This window comes from Diplotaxodon limnothrissa, linkage group LG12 (genome assembly GCF_057381915.1).
Source record: "Diplotaxodon limnothrissa isolate DT_005_m linkage group LG12, D_limnothrissa_male_GT1.1, whole genome shotgun sequence".
Lineage (NCBI taxonomy): Eukaryota > Metazoa > Chordata > Actinopteri > Cichliformes > Cichlidae > Diplotaxodon > Diplotaxodon limnothrissa.
Window position 1 is genome coordinate 18,968,430 of NC_140607.1, and position 17,568 is coordinate 18,985,997.

The 17,568-nt window shown below is 38.6% G+C and overlaps 1 protein-coding gene across 2 annotated transcripts in view; it reads left to right on the forward strand.

Moving 5' to 3' along the window:
• edil3a (EGF like and discoidin domains 3a) overlaps positions 1 to 17,568 on the forward strand; it is a 142,093-nt gene that overhangs the window by 73,767 nt on the left and 50,758 nt on the right. For both annotated transcript variants that reach the window (XM_085367253.1, XM_085367254.1), the window contains exons 4-5: positions 5,679 to 5,792; positions 17,278 to 17,459. In XM_085367253.1, coding sequence (XP_085223379.1) covers positions 5,679 to 5,792; positions 17,278 to 17,459 — 296 coding nt within the window. The remainder of the gene's footprint in view (positions 1 to 5,678; positions 5,793 to 17,277; positions 17,460 to 17,568) is intronic.

Sequence of the window (17,568 nt, forward strand, 5' to 3'; positions counted from 1 at the left end):
AACTGTGAGTGACAAACCACCACGTGACTCTGTTCAATTCATGTAAATCAAGTTTATTTATTGGCACCTTATTTATTTATTTTATCGCTTCCTGTTTTGCTTTCATAATAATCTTTTTTCTCGCCATCTCGATCCCTACCTTTTCCTCTCTTCTCCAGTTTCTACCAGTTGGATTAACTGCATCCCCCAAAGTAATCCCCTTTCTCCCAACTGATTTACTGGCAAGTCTCACTTTCCCCACACTAATCTCCTAGGAGCTGATGGCCTTTCATAAAAGGAAAGCAAATCGCAAAGATGGACTAGCTGTGTTTTCCTCTCTCTGTGGATTTTTGTGCTCTAGGCTATTTGAGTGGCCGAGCCATTTGGCTTACCTCTATAATTGAACCTACTGGTGGCAACAAGCTATGTACTTGTAGCAACAGCATCACATTTCTAAGTGGTGTGATTGCAGTTGTGAAATAACCGTGGATGTGGATTGTGCCTGTGTGCACACTGAACTTTGCAGAGTATGCTGTTCAAGACCTTGTGGGCTGCAAGGAAGCAACATTTGTGCTATATATTTTGAGTTTTTCATAAAATTTTAATTTTTTTATTAGATCCAGAATCAGTCAATTCAGCATTCAGTTAATGCAGTGATTATACAGTAAAGTAGCTTTTCTGTAACTGGTAATAGAGACTGAACTTTAAAAAGGAGACAGCATTTGGTAGAAAAAAAAACTGATAAAGAGATGAAAACAGATGAACGTGCAAAATTTAGATATTTTGGGTGGTTATGGTGTGATAAGAAATGACATCAAACAGAATCCCTTATGTAGTGAGCGAAAGGCTGAATGGCGAATGGAGACATGGGAAGAGGCCCGCTGAATAACCTGGATGAAGCGGGGATGGGAAGGAGGAGGGATACATGACAGACAGCATGAGAGACAAAGTGACAGTGACAGACAATTCATTTAAAGAACAGAGGCTGGAGACTTGATTGGCTCACAGAACACAGACAGATCGGTCACTGGATGAGACTACCAATGTCAAACTTTCAAAATGAATGGATTTGACAGCAAGTGAAAACCAATGACAAAAAAGCAGAGCAGCGAATAGAGCTTATAGCGCCATTAACACCCCCCCCCCCCCCCCCCCCCCCCCCAAAAAAAAAACAAAACAAACAAAAACAAAAACAAAAAAAACCCTTTAGTTTAATGTGATATGAAAGGGGTAACTGTTTCCTCAGTGGGTAATAATCATAATCATGATAATCATAAGTTTTTGTGTTTTTGTAATTGTCAAGACTGCCTAAAATTGCTGTTTTTTTGAATATCTTCATTTAAACAAATAAAAGCTGACTTGCTTTTGGAGGTTTTGAAGATTGATAATTGTAATGTGATTATACAACCCGAGTTACTACAGTTTAAATAAAACATATTCCATTTTCACTTCATTTACCTTCTCTAACCAATGTTTCATTCTGACAAGCATGTTTTTGCTCATGTTTTGCTAATAATGTGTTGTCAGGGTGAGAGTGGTTTCATGTAAAGCTTGACGAATCTGTTTTTGACTATCCAGATATTCCTTTGTTGGTTTGGCATGTGTTTTTCACTCGTGAGATGTGGATATTCGTTTTTCCAAAATGTGGAAATAATTACCATCTCAGCTTGGGCGAATGACATCCCTCTCGCTCACAGCAGTGATCTTCACACTTCAGTTCACCTCATTGCTGCCAACTTAGCGACTTTGATGCTAAATTTATCAGCTTTTCATGCCCTTTTACATACTTTTTTTTGTTGTTTAGTTTTATGCGCACAAAAAAATAGTCGCCACTACAGCTCTCGGAGACCAATGTGTTGCTCTTCTGCCACAAGCACACCTCATTCTTCTGATCTGATCTGTTGAAGAAATTGCAGAGAAGCAAGTAGCAGGGCCTGTTTGTGTTGCTCCCCTACTGCCATAATCAGACTGTCCTATACTACGCTTATCAAAGCACAGTTAAAAACAAACACAAATCAGCTACTGTGAATTACTGTACTGTTTGTATCTGATTGTAGCAAGCAATTTGGAGGTTAAAACACAGACATTCAAAGGTTTAGGCTATCTAACCTTGAACAACAACCTTGAACAACATTTATGCAAGTACTACAAAATAAATCAGATATTTTTTGTTGTTCAAAGTGATTTCTTATTTAAAGTGGACCAATTATGAACATATTTCAGCTGGAACAGGCTCCCAGCTCGCCCCACAACCCTAAGATGGATAAGTTGTTGAGAAAACAGACCTCATTACTCTGCCCCTTCTTCTCTTACTAAGTGTATTTTTTGTGATTGCAAAAGTGTCATGAAGTTGTTATTGTCTCTTTGGTTGTTTTTGCTTTTTTCCTGTTCAGATTGTAACCCAGGCTCTGACTTAGCATTCAGTACATCTCTTCAGTCGTCTCACAGTTGAAGACTCTAGTGCATTCACCCTAGTGGACAATGAAAAAGATGTAATCATGATGTAATTTTGGAGGAATGGGACCGTGCAGCAACTGAAAACTGAAGTTTTAATGGCTTTGTATTAAAATGGCTCTTTTTTTTTTTTTGTGAAGCAGCGAAAAACAGCCAAGCATAGACGTGCACAGACGATCACAAACTGCCTCTGTAATGATTAAAAACTAAAAAGATACTTGCCACAAAATTGTCATGTGGCTGCCAGAGATGGAGCTGACAGGCTAGGACTGTAACACATTGAAACATATTCAGTGTATTTTACAATATAATCAAATATAAGTAAGCCATGCTGTTTAGATTTGACTACATATGGTTCAGCAATTCTGTGTGTTGTTGTAGTCTGTTCTTCAAGATGAGGATTTGTGCTCCAACTGTGAAAATGTCCGCTTATTGTTGTCCTCTGTAAAGCACACGCTGGCTAAGTATTTATATAAGACTGATGAATTGAACTCTACAGGTTAGGTTACATTGCATTTGAAATATCTGTATTTTGGTTCACAGCACAGTTGATTTATCATCGACTGCATTACACAGAAATGGCTGTACAGCCAGCCAATTGACAAATAGCAGAGCTTCAGTAACATTATCTCTATCTGAAGTGAGATAACTGTTACATTACAGCTGTCTAAAAATAAATTTAAAAAAGGAACACAATGTGAGATTGTGCTGAAGATTATATCTAATTTTAAATGTCCGAAAGAAGACCGACACACAGGCAAACGTCCTGCATACCAGATAAAGGAAAACAGTGTTTGTTACGGTGTGTTTCAAGTTTAATCTGCAAAACTTTATTATGTTTTGGGAAATGCTTTACCGCTCAGTTTCATCAAAATATAATTTTACCCAAATACAGTTGTCTTGCAGTTTGCCTATAAATTACTGAGCAATAACAAAACATTTCTCACATCTTTCTCTCTGTACGTCTGTTATTTCACTCCGTTTATTTATTTGTTCTGCTCGACTGCAGATTAAAGACGTTCCTGCTTCTAGTCACACCACCACATTGACCAATATGCATGAAGACCTGACTATATTCCTCCTGAGCGTCCAACATTCCCCCTGAAAAAAAAGATGTATTTTGAGATAATAAAAGTGACTCGCGCTATTGTGTACGCTACAGATAAAATCTTAAAGCGATGAAGCACCATAACAGACTTACTTTAATCATGTTTCACTTTCTTAAGCTTCCTAAATCTCAAGCCTAGTTACACATTCATGAAGCCAAAATGTACTTATAACTCGCAGACAGCCCAGGGTAGGTGTTAGAGGAGTCTTGTAGCAGCCATAGGCAAGTTTGGAAGTCAAATCATTAGAAATTTGTTAAAAATTGTTCAAAAGTTCACCACTTTTCCTCTCGCTGCTTCAAAATCATCCCTGTAATTTCTTGCTGTTAACTCTACCTGTAACAGAACAGAGTGCAAATGGGGTGTAATGGGTGGGGTTGGAGTTGTGTCACCTTCGATAACCAGTTTGATGAATCAGTCAGAGAAAATCTGTTTCGCAGCGCAATTACAGAGCAAAGGTGATAACGCATTCTGCTCTCCTGTATCTGTGATACTTGAATGAAGAGACAGAGGATAACAAGCACGCTGGAAAAAGCTTCTGACAGTGGGGCAAAATTGTGTGTCATCACCGTCTTCCACTTTAGTGTAGGTATTTTATAGCACCATAGATATACAGGAGTTCAGCTGCAGTTATTCTGACTTAGAAAAATAACATTGTTAAATGTGATAAATTTGATGCTTTCTAAGTGGACGTTTGTCTGTAAAGCAGTGGCCCACACAAGTCTCCCCTCTCGCTGAACTTTTGATATTGTAAGACAACGACAACAATTTTTTTTCCTAAAAGAATTTTTTTTTTTTGCATATATGGAAATATTAGTTATTCAATTAAATTCAGACGACTCCTCGAGTTATTGAGTAATGCATTAAGGATGGTCTGAATCCACCATTGGAATAAAGAAAATAATGTAAACAAGTTAACAAGTTTCTATTGATTTATTATTTTTCTAGTACATTCAGCATTTATATTTAGTTCAAATTCAGCAATTCAAAGTTATTTTATTGGCATGGCAGTTTTTAAATAAACACATATAATTAATATATAATTCTATGCATACTGTATGTGTATGTGTGGAAGATGTGCCTTGTCCTTCTCCTTTGAAATGTCTATTTGAATTTGGAATTGGTTAAAGGAAGTGTTCCTTACCTCACTAAATTTTTTACACTTCAGGAGGAAAATACATCTCTGTTTCTGTTTCAACCTTACCTATCAAACATTAATCATATGTCGGGCTTTCTTTATGTTGCCATGCCTTGTTGTGTCTTTCTCGTTTGATTGCCAGTTTGTTTTCACCGAGCTTATACTGGCTTAGGATCTGTCTCTGCTTTCTGTCTCTGATGGTAAGGAGATATTCTTCCAATTCATAGTCTTTGTTTAGCACTAAATAAAACATGTGAGTCTGCATTGGGTTTTAGTTTCTTCTTTCCAGTGTTTCAGATAGCTATCTTCGCGTTGTTTTGATTTGGTTCACTCTGATTGGTGTTTGGAAAGCAGTGTTGTGAGACTGATCAGCGTGTGTTTGAGAGGAGGCAGCGTAGTATCAACACTAGCTGACACATGGGACTCTTTTCTGGGATCATCTCTTGGGTTTGGAGGGCTTTGCATTGGATGGTGTCTTGGGGCCTGGATTTAAGATGATTAAAAAATGTGAGTGCTCTCGTTTGAATGTTAATTGTCAGTGAATATCTGCCTAATTCTGCTTGACAGACATTTGCTGGTGTGTTGCTGTGTGTGTGTAAAGCATATATAGAGAATTCTGCATGTAGAGATTTCAAAGAGTGTTTATCTCAGTAGGTATAGCTCTGATGAATAAACCCCATACTTTGCTAACCTAAGTAGGCTTTTTGCAAACTACCCAAATGATGTGGTATGTTCTGAAAAAATACTACAAAGAAAGTAAACTGTCAAGAAGTGGATTATATTCTAGCAAAAATAATCTTCCTCTGAGTTTTTGAGTTATTAGTTCCAAGAAACCTGTGTCTTTGTGTGAGCTTCCATGTGCACACAGAATTGAGAAACACGCAGAGAAAATTCAATATGTGCTCCCTACCAATCCATTTTAATGAAGATGAAGTCTTTGTAATTGCCCACGTCTGCTTCATATAAATGAATGCACTCTCTTTTTTTCTTGCCTCTTCCAGATATTAACGAATGCGAAAGGGACCCGTGTAAGAATGGGGGCATTTGCACAGATCTGGTTGCCAACTATTCCTGTGAATGTCCAGGAGAATACATGGGGAGGAACTGTCAATACAGTAAGTACTCCTGTTTCTTTTTTTGGCAGTGTTTACCTTCTAACTCTTACAACATACCATTGATTCGAACAGCACACCTGATGCTGCAGGTAATTGCACTGCTGGTAGTATTACCGACACAAAGTGATCGATCAGAGAAAAGGGGGGCTGGTAATTCTCATAAAGAGCGTCTGTCTTCTGCTTTAGTGCTTGGTGCACCTCCCTTTGATGATAGATTTTCAATGATATGCAAGTTTATCAGGAAAATCCCCACATGGAAAAAGCAGATTTAGTGAGTCACAGCTGGAAGACCTTGGGCTCTATGAATAAGTACACTTGGGAGAGTTTTGAAGTACATTTTGAAGTATCATCCTTATCATCAGTTCAGAGTAAGATTTGAAAATTTTCACCTAAATGTAAATAGCAGCTTTATGCAAATGTGACATTGATGTTGTTGTGCGTTTTAAAAAATGTAACACTTTCTCTGAATAAGACATCATTAAGACATTATAAGATATTGTAATGCATAACAATTAATTATTATAAGCACTAAAAATAATGTATTTCAATTCCAGTATTCAAATGCTTGCCTTCAAACTAAAATAACTGAACTACATGACACATTATAACTACTATGACTTAACCGTTTATAAAGTCACAAAGAGATCCATCCCTACAAACCAGCATTCTTATAAATACCCAATTCTGGTGTTAATATAAAGTGAGATTCTTATGCAAAGTGACTGGAGGAGGTTATTATTGGCAAAGCTATGACACTATAACACATTCTCAGCTATATTCTTTGCTGCTTAGTGTTAGACACAAAGAATCAGATGACTACCAAAACCTTATCAAGTGTTTATTTTCCAAAACACACAGTTCCAACACAGAAAACGGCACCGTCACAGTAAACACAGCTGCCAGTGGTACAAGTGGGAGGTATTATTGAGTATTCTCCCAGGACAAGTTTGAATGTGAAACAGAAAGTGAGGCTGATGTTGTGAGTGAGTATGTGAGCTCAGCCAGCTTTTATTGGGCAAATAAAAGCTAAAGTGAAAATGATCAGTATTATTAGCATCGCCAGAAGAAAAGAAAATGCATTTTAAGGCTTTAGTGATGAAAGACTGCAAATTTTGTGCGTAGCTATCAAATGTTTAGTGATGCCATATAAGTGCCTGAGACTTGATGCCTTTTGGTCTTGTGTTGGGGAGAATATGGTGCTGCCTAATGTAAGGTCAAATTGGCTCATGCTGGCTCATGCAGAGTCATTTGGGATGCTGGCTGCACAGAAAAACATGCATTTCATGTTGCTGGTTACAAAAACACAGAAACCTAAACCTGAACATAAAGGGTCTTGGAAATGTTTCATATGTTCTACAAAAGGCCTAACAGAAAATTGTTTCTGGGCTCTTATTGAAAGGAATCAGTTGGGTGTGAGGGTTAGATTTCAGGTGAAGAGGATTAATAACTGTAGGAGCCACCCTGTGAACAGTGTGCTTTCTGAGCACCATTAAATGTAAAGAACCATACAGTTAGACTCATAAGTATTTGGATAATGGCACCATTCTTTTTATTTTGTCTGTGTACATCACCACAGTGCATTTTAATTACACAACCAAGATTTGACTGAAGTGACCACTTAAAGTTTTTTCAGCAAGTATTGCATTGCTTGTTTAGGAAAATATATATATATAGCCGTTTTTATACATATTCCCCATTTTCACAGGCCCCAAACAAACTGAATTTAAGGATTGTTTTGATACTCGGATGAAAATCCTTCATAATCAATAACTGCCTGAAGTCTAGAAGCCATGTATCCACTGTAGCCACCTTCAGCTGCTGCTTGCTTGTACTGTATGTCTCTCTGTTTGGTCTGTTGAGTTCAAATCAGCTAACGGTCACGTCACTGGTTCCACTGGCAGGCCTACATGCCCATGTCATAACATTGCCTCCACTATTTTGACAGGTAATGTGGTATGGTTTTCGAATCACGAGCTGTTTCTCTCCTTGTTCACACTTTTCACTTCCTATTATTCTGGTCTAAGTTAATCTGGGTTTCATCTTTTCAAATTTGTTGGGATCTTTGTTGTTGTTTTTCCCTCAAATGTGCAGATGTCTTCTGGCAAAGTCTAATCTAACCTTCTTGTTGAACAGCGGTTTGCACCTCGTTGTAAACTGTCTATATTTCTGTTCATGACGGCGTTGACCGTCTTGATTGTCGACCCTGGCAGTAGTACACCTACCTTCATGAGAGTGTGACTGTCTTTGTTAACCACACACACACACACACACACACACACACACACACACACACACACACACACACTTGTGTGTGTATATATGTATATATATATATATATATATATATATATATATATATATATATATATTAGGGGTGCAACGATACACAAAATTCACAGTTCGGTTCGGTTCGATACTTTGGTGTCACGGTTCGATATTTTTTCGATACAAAAAAATGTTCATGCCTTTTTAATTTGTCATTTATTAAAATTATAATTTTTATTTATTATAGTCTGATTTGTCATAACTTTTCCGTTTTGTGGTAAGCTTTTCTTTGGCTGTCACTTCTTCACCCTGACCTGTCTTATTTGGCTCAGCAGAACTAAAATATATATCCTGCTGCTTTTACACACGCACTCACATAAGCTCAGCGATTCTCTGCGCGATCAACCTCTCACATGTTTAAGCTTGCTGCGGGAGATTTCACTTGTCATGTTTGCATAGTAAGCTAACGATTGATGAGATGATGTCAGAGGAATTGGTGCGCAAATTATCATCACTCACCAATCAGTACTGTCGCTCTCTATGCACAGTTCGCGCGATTGCAAAGTGAAAGCAAAAAACAAGCGCAAATTCAAACGCGACTTCAATATGTCACATATTGACAGTGGCTCACCGATGCCAATAATATATATATATTAGGGGTGCAACGATATTCGTATCGATATTGAACCGTTCGATACAGTGCTTTCGGTTCGGTACGCATATGTATCGAACAATACAACATTTGTAATTTATTTTATCAACTGTCCTTCTGACGATGCTGTCTGTGTGGAGCGCTCAGTGGATCTGCGCTCGACAGTGCAGCCTAGGCGGAGTAATCGAACGCAGATTCACTGAGCGCTCCACACAGACAGCATCGTCAGAAGGACAGTTGATAAAATAAATTACAAATGTTGTATTGTTCGATACATATGCGTACCGAACCGAAAGCACTGTATCGAACGGTTCAATATCGATACGAATATCGTTGCACCCCTAATATATATATATATATATATAGACAGACAGCATCGTCAGAAGGAAGAGGCAGGGCAAGCTAGCGAGACAGAAGTTAAGCTCTCCTTGCAACATGGACCTCCCCCACCCTCATTCAGATCTGGCGTTTGGAATTATTTTGGTTTTCATGTGACGTATGACCCTGAAGGTAAGCGAGTCATGCACTAAAGTAAAACAGTATGTTGGATGTGCCATGCAATGCTCAATTACATTGGTGTGAACTAGTGTTCTAGCGCAGTTAGCTCGTTAATGTGTTGGCCGTCTAGCCCCATGCACAGAGCAATCGGCGTAGCTCATTAACGGAGATTTGCCGTGTTGTGGCGTTAAGGTCATTTCAACGAGATTAACCTGAAAGCACTAGGACGAATATGACTGCACATTTACGCCGACATCATCCTAGTGCAAAGACAAGTGGAAGCAGACAAAAAAAAGCAAGCATGCTACTAACTTTAGCCGAGTCATTTAGACAGCTGTTAGCACATGATTCTCCTTATGCTGCTGAGAATATAGCCCAGAAGAAGCGGATAGTATAGCTTTTATTTTGGAAAGAGACATTTCTCTGTAATAAACTCTCTTTTCCAAAGATGAGTGATTCCTCAATCAGATACAGGGCTTGCAATATCGCTAGCCCGACGTCCCGGAGCTAGCGATTTTTTCAGTCGGGCTACCAAAATCTATCTCTGCCCTGCCGTCGGGCTATTGTACGAAAAATATATGTCAATGCTTTTGCATTCTTTCAGAAATGTAGCTGGGTAATTATGTCATTGGCATCGGTGAGCCACTGTCAATATGTGACATATTGAAGTCCCGTTTGAATTTGCGCTCGTTTTTTTGCTTTCACTTTGTAATCGTGTGAACTGTGTATAGAGAGCGACAGTACTGATCTGTGAGTGATGATAATTTGTGCACCAATTCCTCTGACATCGTCTTATTAATCGTTAGCTTACTATGCAAACATGACAAGTGAAATCTCCCGCAGCTTACACATGTGAGAGGTTGATCGCGCAGAGAATCGCTGAGCTTATGTGAGTGCATGTGTAAAAGCATTTCAGTTCTGCTGAGCCAAATAAGACAGGTCAGGGTGAAGAAGTGACAGCCAAAGAAAAGCTTACCACAAAACGGAGAAGTTATGACAAATCAGACTATAAGGCAAAAAGAAAGTGCAGCTTTATGGTTTCATGGACAAAAGAATTTCTGTGGCTGCAATATGATGAGCTAAATAACCAGGGGTGCACATAAGTGGTCCACAGGTGCGCATTCGCTGTCAAAATACGCACAAGGGTTAGGGTTAAATTTAAAAACTGTACTTTTGAGTTAAAATATATATTTATAATTTTAATAAATGACAAATTAAAAATGCATGAACATTTTTTTGTATCGAAAAAATATCGAACCGTGACACCAAAGTATCGAACCGAACCGTGAATTTTGTGTATCGTTGCACCCCTAATATATATATATAGATATATATATATATATCTATATATATATATAGATATATATATATATAGATATATATATATAGATATATATAGATATTTAACATTTGAAGAAGTAAGAAGTTATCATATCATCATAGTATAGTGGTCACATTCTTTAGGAACATAATTAAACCTAATATTATAAACATATTCTAAACATTTTAATTCTCATAAAATGAAAGATGGATTTGTCTTGCCTTGTGTCAGTATTTTGTGTTTACCAGCCCTCTTTTTTTCCCACTGGCTGCATGGAAAAAGTCTTTAAAGGAGTAGGTTTTTGCAAGAAGCCCAAGAGCTCAAAGAGGCTTTATGTGTTTATTATGCTATTGTGAGGATTTCGTCTGCAGTCTAGGAAAATATTAGGATTAATATATCAGTGAACTTGGAGCCCTGAGCAGGCCCCCAACACGGCTACTCACAAATTAATTCATCAGATTTTGTTTGCTTAATGTGCCTTATAATCTGAAAAATACGGTAACTTCTACCTTCCTTTAGCATGTCCAGAAGTCAAACTTCTTGTGTGATGGTTCCCTTCTTCCTCTGCCTTTTGGATGCTACCGCAGGTGCCTTTGACGGTGCAAAACATTTTCAGAATCAGAATCAGAATACTTTATTTACTATTTACTATATACTATTTACTATAATTACTTTGTTGACATTGTTGTGTTTGTTGGGGAGAGAACTTACAAACATACAGTACAGCACTTCAGAGTCACACTGCTAGCGATCGCAGATTTATGTAAATTTGACAAGCTGAATGCATTCTGTACTGGACAGACGCGGCACGGAGGAGACTGATTGACTGATTGATAGTTACGCCTATTCAATTGTTTGCTAATGCAAATATCTAATCAGCCAGTCTCACGGTAGTAATTCAATGCATTTAGGCATGTAGACATGGTGAATATGAAGCACCAGAATGGGGAACAAAAGAAACTTAAGAGACTTTGAATGTGGTTGTTGGTGCCAGATGGGCTTGTCTTAGTACTTCAGAAACTGCTGATCTACTGGGATTTTCCTGCACAATCATCTTTACAGCTTTACAGAGAATGGTCTAGAAAGAGAAGATGTCAAGTGAGCACTTCTCAAGGTGAAATTTCGCTGTTGTGCCAGAGGGTAGATGAGAATAACTAGACTGCTTCAAGCTGATAGGAAGATAACAGTAACTGAAACGGAGTAGTGTACCCGAGTATTGTTTCCATGAGCAACCCCTTTGTGACCAGCAGGATAATGCATCATGTCAAAAAGCTCAAATCATCTCATACTGGTTTCTTGAATATGACAAGGAGTTCAATGTATTCAACATTTTAATTTTAATGTTTCTCATAACGCAAAGTGTAAGTATTTATTTTATTATGGTCATTTTGTATTGACATTTTTTTTTTCATATTGATTGCATCAGTGGTTCCCTATATATTAGCTGTTCTGTGAAAATGTAATTGTAGACTACGAGTTTTTCAATATGCTATAGACCATCCAAAGTTCAGAACTGCACAGCACGTATACAATATGTGCAGTATTTGCACCTGGTATTTCAGCTAATATTAATCAAAGGTTTTATTGGCTGACATACTGAGAGGTAGAGCAGGGAAAGCTTATTTTTAAAATAAACAGTGGAAACCTATTTCAAAAATGTATTTAGATAATATAATGTAAGGAAAGTTAATATGTGCATGTGGATTGTTGTACTAACACAAGCTATGCATTTTTCTCTGTTTGTTCTGCTTTATTCAACAAGAGCGTAGCAGTATTCTTTTAAAACACACATTGCTAGCTTGGTCACTTTTAAAGTTGCAGCTACACAAGAACATGTGTACAGGTGCATTTTATTCACCGCCATTTGTCACCTGTGGAACGTCTGTCGTGCGGCTAACATCTGTTAGGTGTATTTATTATTCTTTGACTTATCCCCTCTTTTTGCTCCATGGTCATTAGTATTGGTGCGGTGGCATTAATTTCAGTGGGGCGCTAATTTGTTTAGGCTTTAGGTAGGGCTTGTGGGAGATGGATTCAGCTGTCACATCACGGTACTGGCGGTGTTAGTGATGTGTGCTGTCGCAACGCTGATGTATGCTCAGGGGCCAGGAGGGCAAGGCCCCGGGGCTGGCTGCCTCTGCTGCTCTGACTGACGACTGGCAGGCAGCTCGTTAAGAGTGGCCCATCATTGCCACAAGGTCAGAGGGACCGTGGATTTGCAGCAGTGTCTTGTCACAACATCTATATGGAATATCTTACAAGAGAGCTGCCCAAAAGGCACAACATCTAGACAAATATAATATTGTGTTGATGCAACACTGCACCTCGATCCGCAGGCTCTAATGGGGAAAAATAGATTTCCATTTCATTTTTAGGAGGTAAATTTGGGTGATATGACATTTGGTGCCAGTGTCTGAAAAAGCATGTGTAACTGCAGGGTCCCTAACAAATTGAAAGTCAGGATTCATTAAGAAGACTCTCTTATTAAATTAAACTTGCTGCATTCTTTGCATTTGGTCAGGAGGGATTGTTCTCCCCGCAACGCCCATGTTCTGTTCATATCATTCAAAAAAGTATATTTAAGCATGTTATCAGCACAGCTCTAGGAAAGGCAGTGAAAATAATCTGCAAAGTCTGAAAGAGTGGGTATCATGGCTGGAGACTCTTTTGTTTTTCTTAGAAATAGAGAAACGTATTCTGCATTGCCCGGTTACTGTTGTTCCTGACTTTAAGTTCCTAGGGCGACGTAATCAGTTCTGCAAAAAAAGTTCACTTTTTTCTTCAACCTGGCAACCCCAAAGTCTGTAAAATCCAAGCAAATCTGCAGTTTGCGTTACTAATTCAGCATCTGAGCAAATGTGAAACAAGGTCACATTTTCCATTCTATCATCACTTAATTCCTTTCCAGTTAGACATTTGTTCAGTATTTTGTTGTAATCAAAACAAGGATTCTTGAGATGAAGCCTACAATGTGTTTTGTAAGGTCAGTGTGAACCCTAAACACCAAATTTTTGTCAGTGCATCCTTGAGTCCAGAAAAAGTTTGTGCCAAACTTGAATCTGTCATGATCCTGGGTCTGCTGACCCAGCGTTTTGTGTTTAGTTTATGTAGCCTTCAGGTTTCCTAAGTTTATCATTATCATGCCTAGGTGTTACTAGTTATTTTCCCCTCGTGTTTCCACTATGTTAAGTCTCCCCTGCTTTCATGTATTTTATGTCTGTGGCGTATGTTGTCAGTCCAGGTTGTCATGTTTATATCTCACTGTGTTTCCTGTTTTATTGTGAAGAGGTCTGGTGTTCTGTGTTCATCATGTTCAGTTTTACTCTCCCACTGTGACGTCATTATGTTCATGTGTGCCAGCTGTTTCCCCATGTGTTCCCACTTCCCTCATCATCCTGTGTGTATTTAGTCCGTGTGCTTTCAGTCATTTGTTGTCAGGTCGTCTGCTCATCCATGTCTCATCTCCAGGTACCCATGTCAGTTCACTATGGTTAAGGTTTTTCATGTTTTGTTATTAGTTCACCCAGTTTAGGTTATTGTTTAGTTTTCAACGATGCCCTATTATTTTGTACCCTCATTACTAGTCTCATTAAACGGCTTGTTTTGTTAATCCACACCACGTTTCGGTCTGCGCTTGAGTCCTCCTCTGCAACACATACGGCCTGCCCCAGCCAGACCGTGACAGAATCATTTCCATTCTTGCATTCCTGTGATGTTCAAATCATGGAATACCAAAAAAAGAAGAAAAACAACAGCTAATTCTGACACAGAGGCCTAAAAATGTGGCTATTATTACATATGTTACTTATTTGAAGTATATTAAAATGAACAGTATACTGAATCAGTGATTCAAACAAGTAACAAGAAAAACACTTTCCATGTATTTAGTTTCAACTGCTAGGCTGCATTTAAAAATAAAACCAGTTTATTCTTAGAGAGCCTTTTTCAGAGGACCAAATTAAGTTTGTCCAACAGGTATTGGAAACTCATGAGATTCTCAGAGTTTTACCAGTGGTGTATCCACCTACACCATCCTCTCATCAGTCTGGAAGCGGTGAGTCACATAGTAGAACTAGTGAAGCGAGAGTGATTTACCATACTCAAATATATAAACATATCTCTGTCAGTACGTGTACACAAAAAGAAATACTTGTGCTTCCTTCCAGCCTCCAGTAGATCCCCCTGGACTGTCCTCAGACATTACTCACTGTCTCCATGGCTCCCTGTTGATTAGCACCCCACTGTTTTTAGCAGCTGGATAAGTCATGCTAGGGTTGTTTTCATCATTCCACTCTTTTCTGACTCTTGGCTTTCTTGTGTGGTGTAAGCCTTCTCACACGTCTCAGTGTTGCCAGTTTGGTTGTCTGTTGGAATGCATGTGTGTCGTTTGGATCTGTGTTTCAGTACTGACTTTGAAATGCCTTTTTTTTTTTTTTTTTTTTTAGATATTTTGTTTAAATGATGAAGGCAGCTTCATAGTATTTAGGTGACCATTGCTCCAGGCATCCCCTGAAGGCTGGTTCGCACAGCCACTTGCACTTCAACCAGCATAAGCAAGCTGTGTCTCGAGCTGAAGTCTGTACTTGATGTGTCCTCATTCTTTTGAGACTCTTCCAAGTTCCCTCAGTTTTTTTTCTGTGCTGTAGTTTTTAGAGCTCTTGCACTATATCTGCAATCACAAGCATGCTACTTGAATAATCAAATTGTTTGATTGATTTTTAATGACAAACCAGTGGTCCTAGAAAAAGTTTAAAAATGATGGTGTCATTAACGATTAAGGTATTATTTTTTTCGCATTCCTTTCAGAGACATACCAAAGTAAATGTGAAAGATAAACAAAGGTTGTGGGGAATTCAGCCTCCATAATGCTAGCATTGATAGAGAATGACATGCATCACACTGCAAACACTGTTGCAATCACAGCAGACCAGTAATAACTGAAAAAATCATGCAGAGACAAATCTTCTATAACTATAACTGAGAAGATAGAAGACAATGCCATTAAATAATAATTAATTGCTAAAATGTCATCAACTAGCTGACTTTTGCATAAGTAGCAAATAATCCTGCTCATCTTTATTACTATTAGTGCTATGAGTGGGTTCTCTAGTTTTCTTTCACATTGCATATCACGTGAAACCAATTTCTCGCCATTTTTTATGCAGGTAAACTGCATGTTACAGTTTAAAGTTTGCATGATGAGGAGTTTGGGAAGCTGGCTGTGTCACTGCAACATCACCCCTGTTTAACATACTTTATTGAGTGTGAGAGATTATAAACAGGTGGAGTAACAGCTGAATCACTTTTGGTGTCAATGGGCCACAGCTTATTTTAAGGTGCAACCACAGTTGCGTACAGTGTTTTCTTGCCCACATCACTTCCTTGATTCTGATGCTTTTCCACAGATTCGCAATTCGTACTTTCAAACAATATAGGATCTATAAAACATTTTTACATTATCAGAGCTGTCAAAAACAAAATCTGTTGTGTTTCGACAGAAACAATATTTTTATGTGCAATGTACTGTGGTATGTTGTATAATTTATGTACACCTTCTCCAGCCCATTCCATCTACATCTATATTCTGTGCCAAGTTTTTTTTTGTTTCATCTCTCAGTATTTTTCTTTTTTTAATGGAAACACAAAGAAGTACTTGTTGTGCAGAGCAATAAATTCTTTATTGGATCAGCATTGCCAGAATCCCTTTTGCCACAGGTATATTTATTAAAATGCATTGGATATGCCTGGACACACTAATTAGGCTTAACTGCAAAAAACAGCAGCTTTAAAAAGGGCTTTTTGACTGAGGATAATGGTGTCAGACTTCCCCATTTTAATGCAGCCTCTAAGATATTTAAAGCTATTGCAAAGCTTGTTGACTTTGGGAATGATGCTGTTCAACTGTGGCTGCAGCTCCTTGGGAGAGAGCCCGGGGGCTCTGTTCCTGATGGAAGAGATGAAGGAACAACCTGTTAGTCCATCAAATGTGTGTAGTAGCACTGAGACGGAGACAAGAGTCCCAATCTGCAGCTGTGACTTAAAAGAACTTGGGAGACATGAGAAAAGCGCGTTGTTGACAATCAAAATTGTAGGGACAGTAGAATAGAAAATAGCTATGGTGAACATAACAGTGAGTTAACAAATAATGCAACAATAGTCAAGAGAAAGTCAGAGTTTGAATGACCTTGGCTAATATAATACAAATGAAATTTTGGAGCATCTGGGAACTGAGAAGTGGTTCCACTTGAGAACTGGTGCCAAATTGCTCAGTCTATTGGAACTCCAAGCTGATCAGTTCCCTTTTATTATTGCTGGCTTAGTTTTCTGACAGTTGTCCATTGCAGAAGGCTGACACTGAATTCATGGCACTGGAGCTTTTTTCCCACCTAAGTCACATGCAAGCCTTTTTTGGCTACTCTTGGTCTACACTGTGTTCAGACATAGAGATAATAAAAGCAACCAGTGATGCTGTGTAGGCCTATATTGTTATTTTCCAATAAGCTCAGTAATCAATTGTGAATCAATGGGGAATCGGACCACTGAGGGGAATCCATAATGATGACTCCAATTCAACATTTAAAGATAAAAAGAGTGAAACAAAACAAAATGGGGAGGATAAAGTCAGTGGTTTTGTGTTTTTTTTTTAACATTATACGCGTTCCTGAAACTCACTTTCCCACATTTCTGAGTGTTAGAATGATAGGAGGACTCATCTATCGCTTCCTCTCTCTGTCTCTCTGTTCTCTCAGAATGCTCTGGCCCACTGGGCATGGAGGGCGGTATAATCTCCAACCAACAGATAACGGCCTCTTCTACCCACCGTGCTCTCTTTGGCCTACAGAAGTGGTACCCGTACTTTGCAAGGCTCAACAAGAAGGGGCTGGTCAATGCCTGGACTGCAGCCGAAAATGACAGATGGCCATGGATCCAGGTAAAGCACAGTCACAAGACAGGCGCCACATAAAGTTGGGCCACAGCCAAGTGCAAATGAATTCAGCTCTCAGTTACAGACAGATTCCTGTTTTTGATCTTTAAATGGT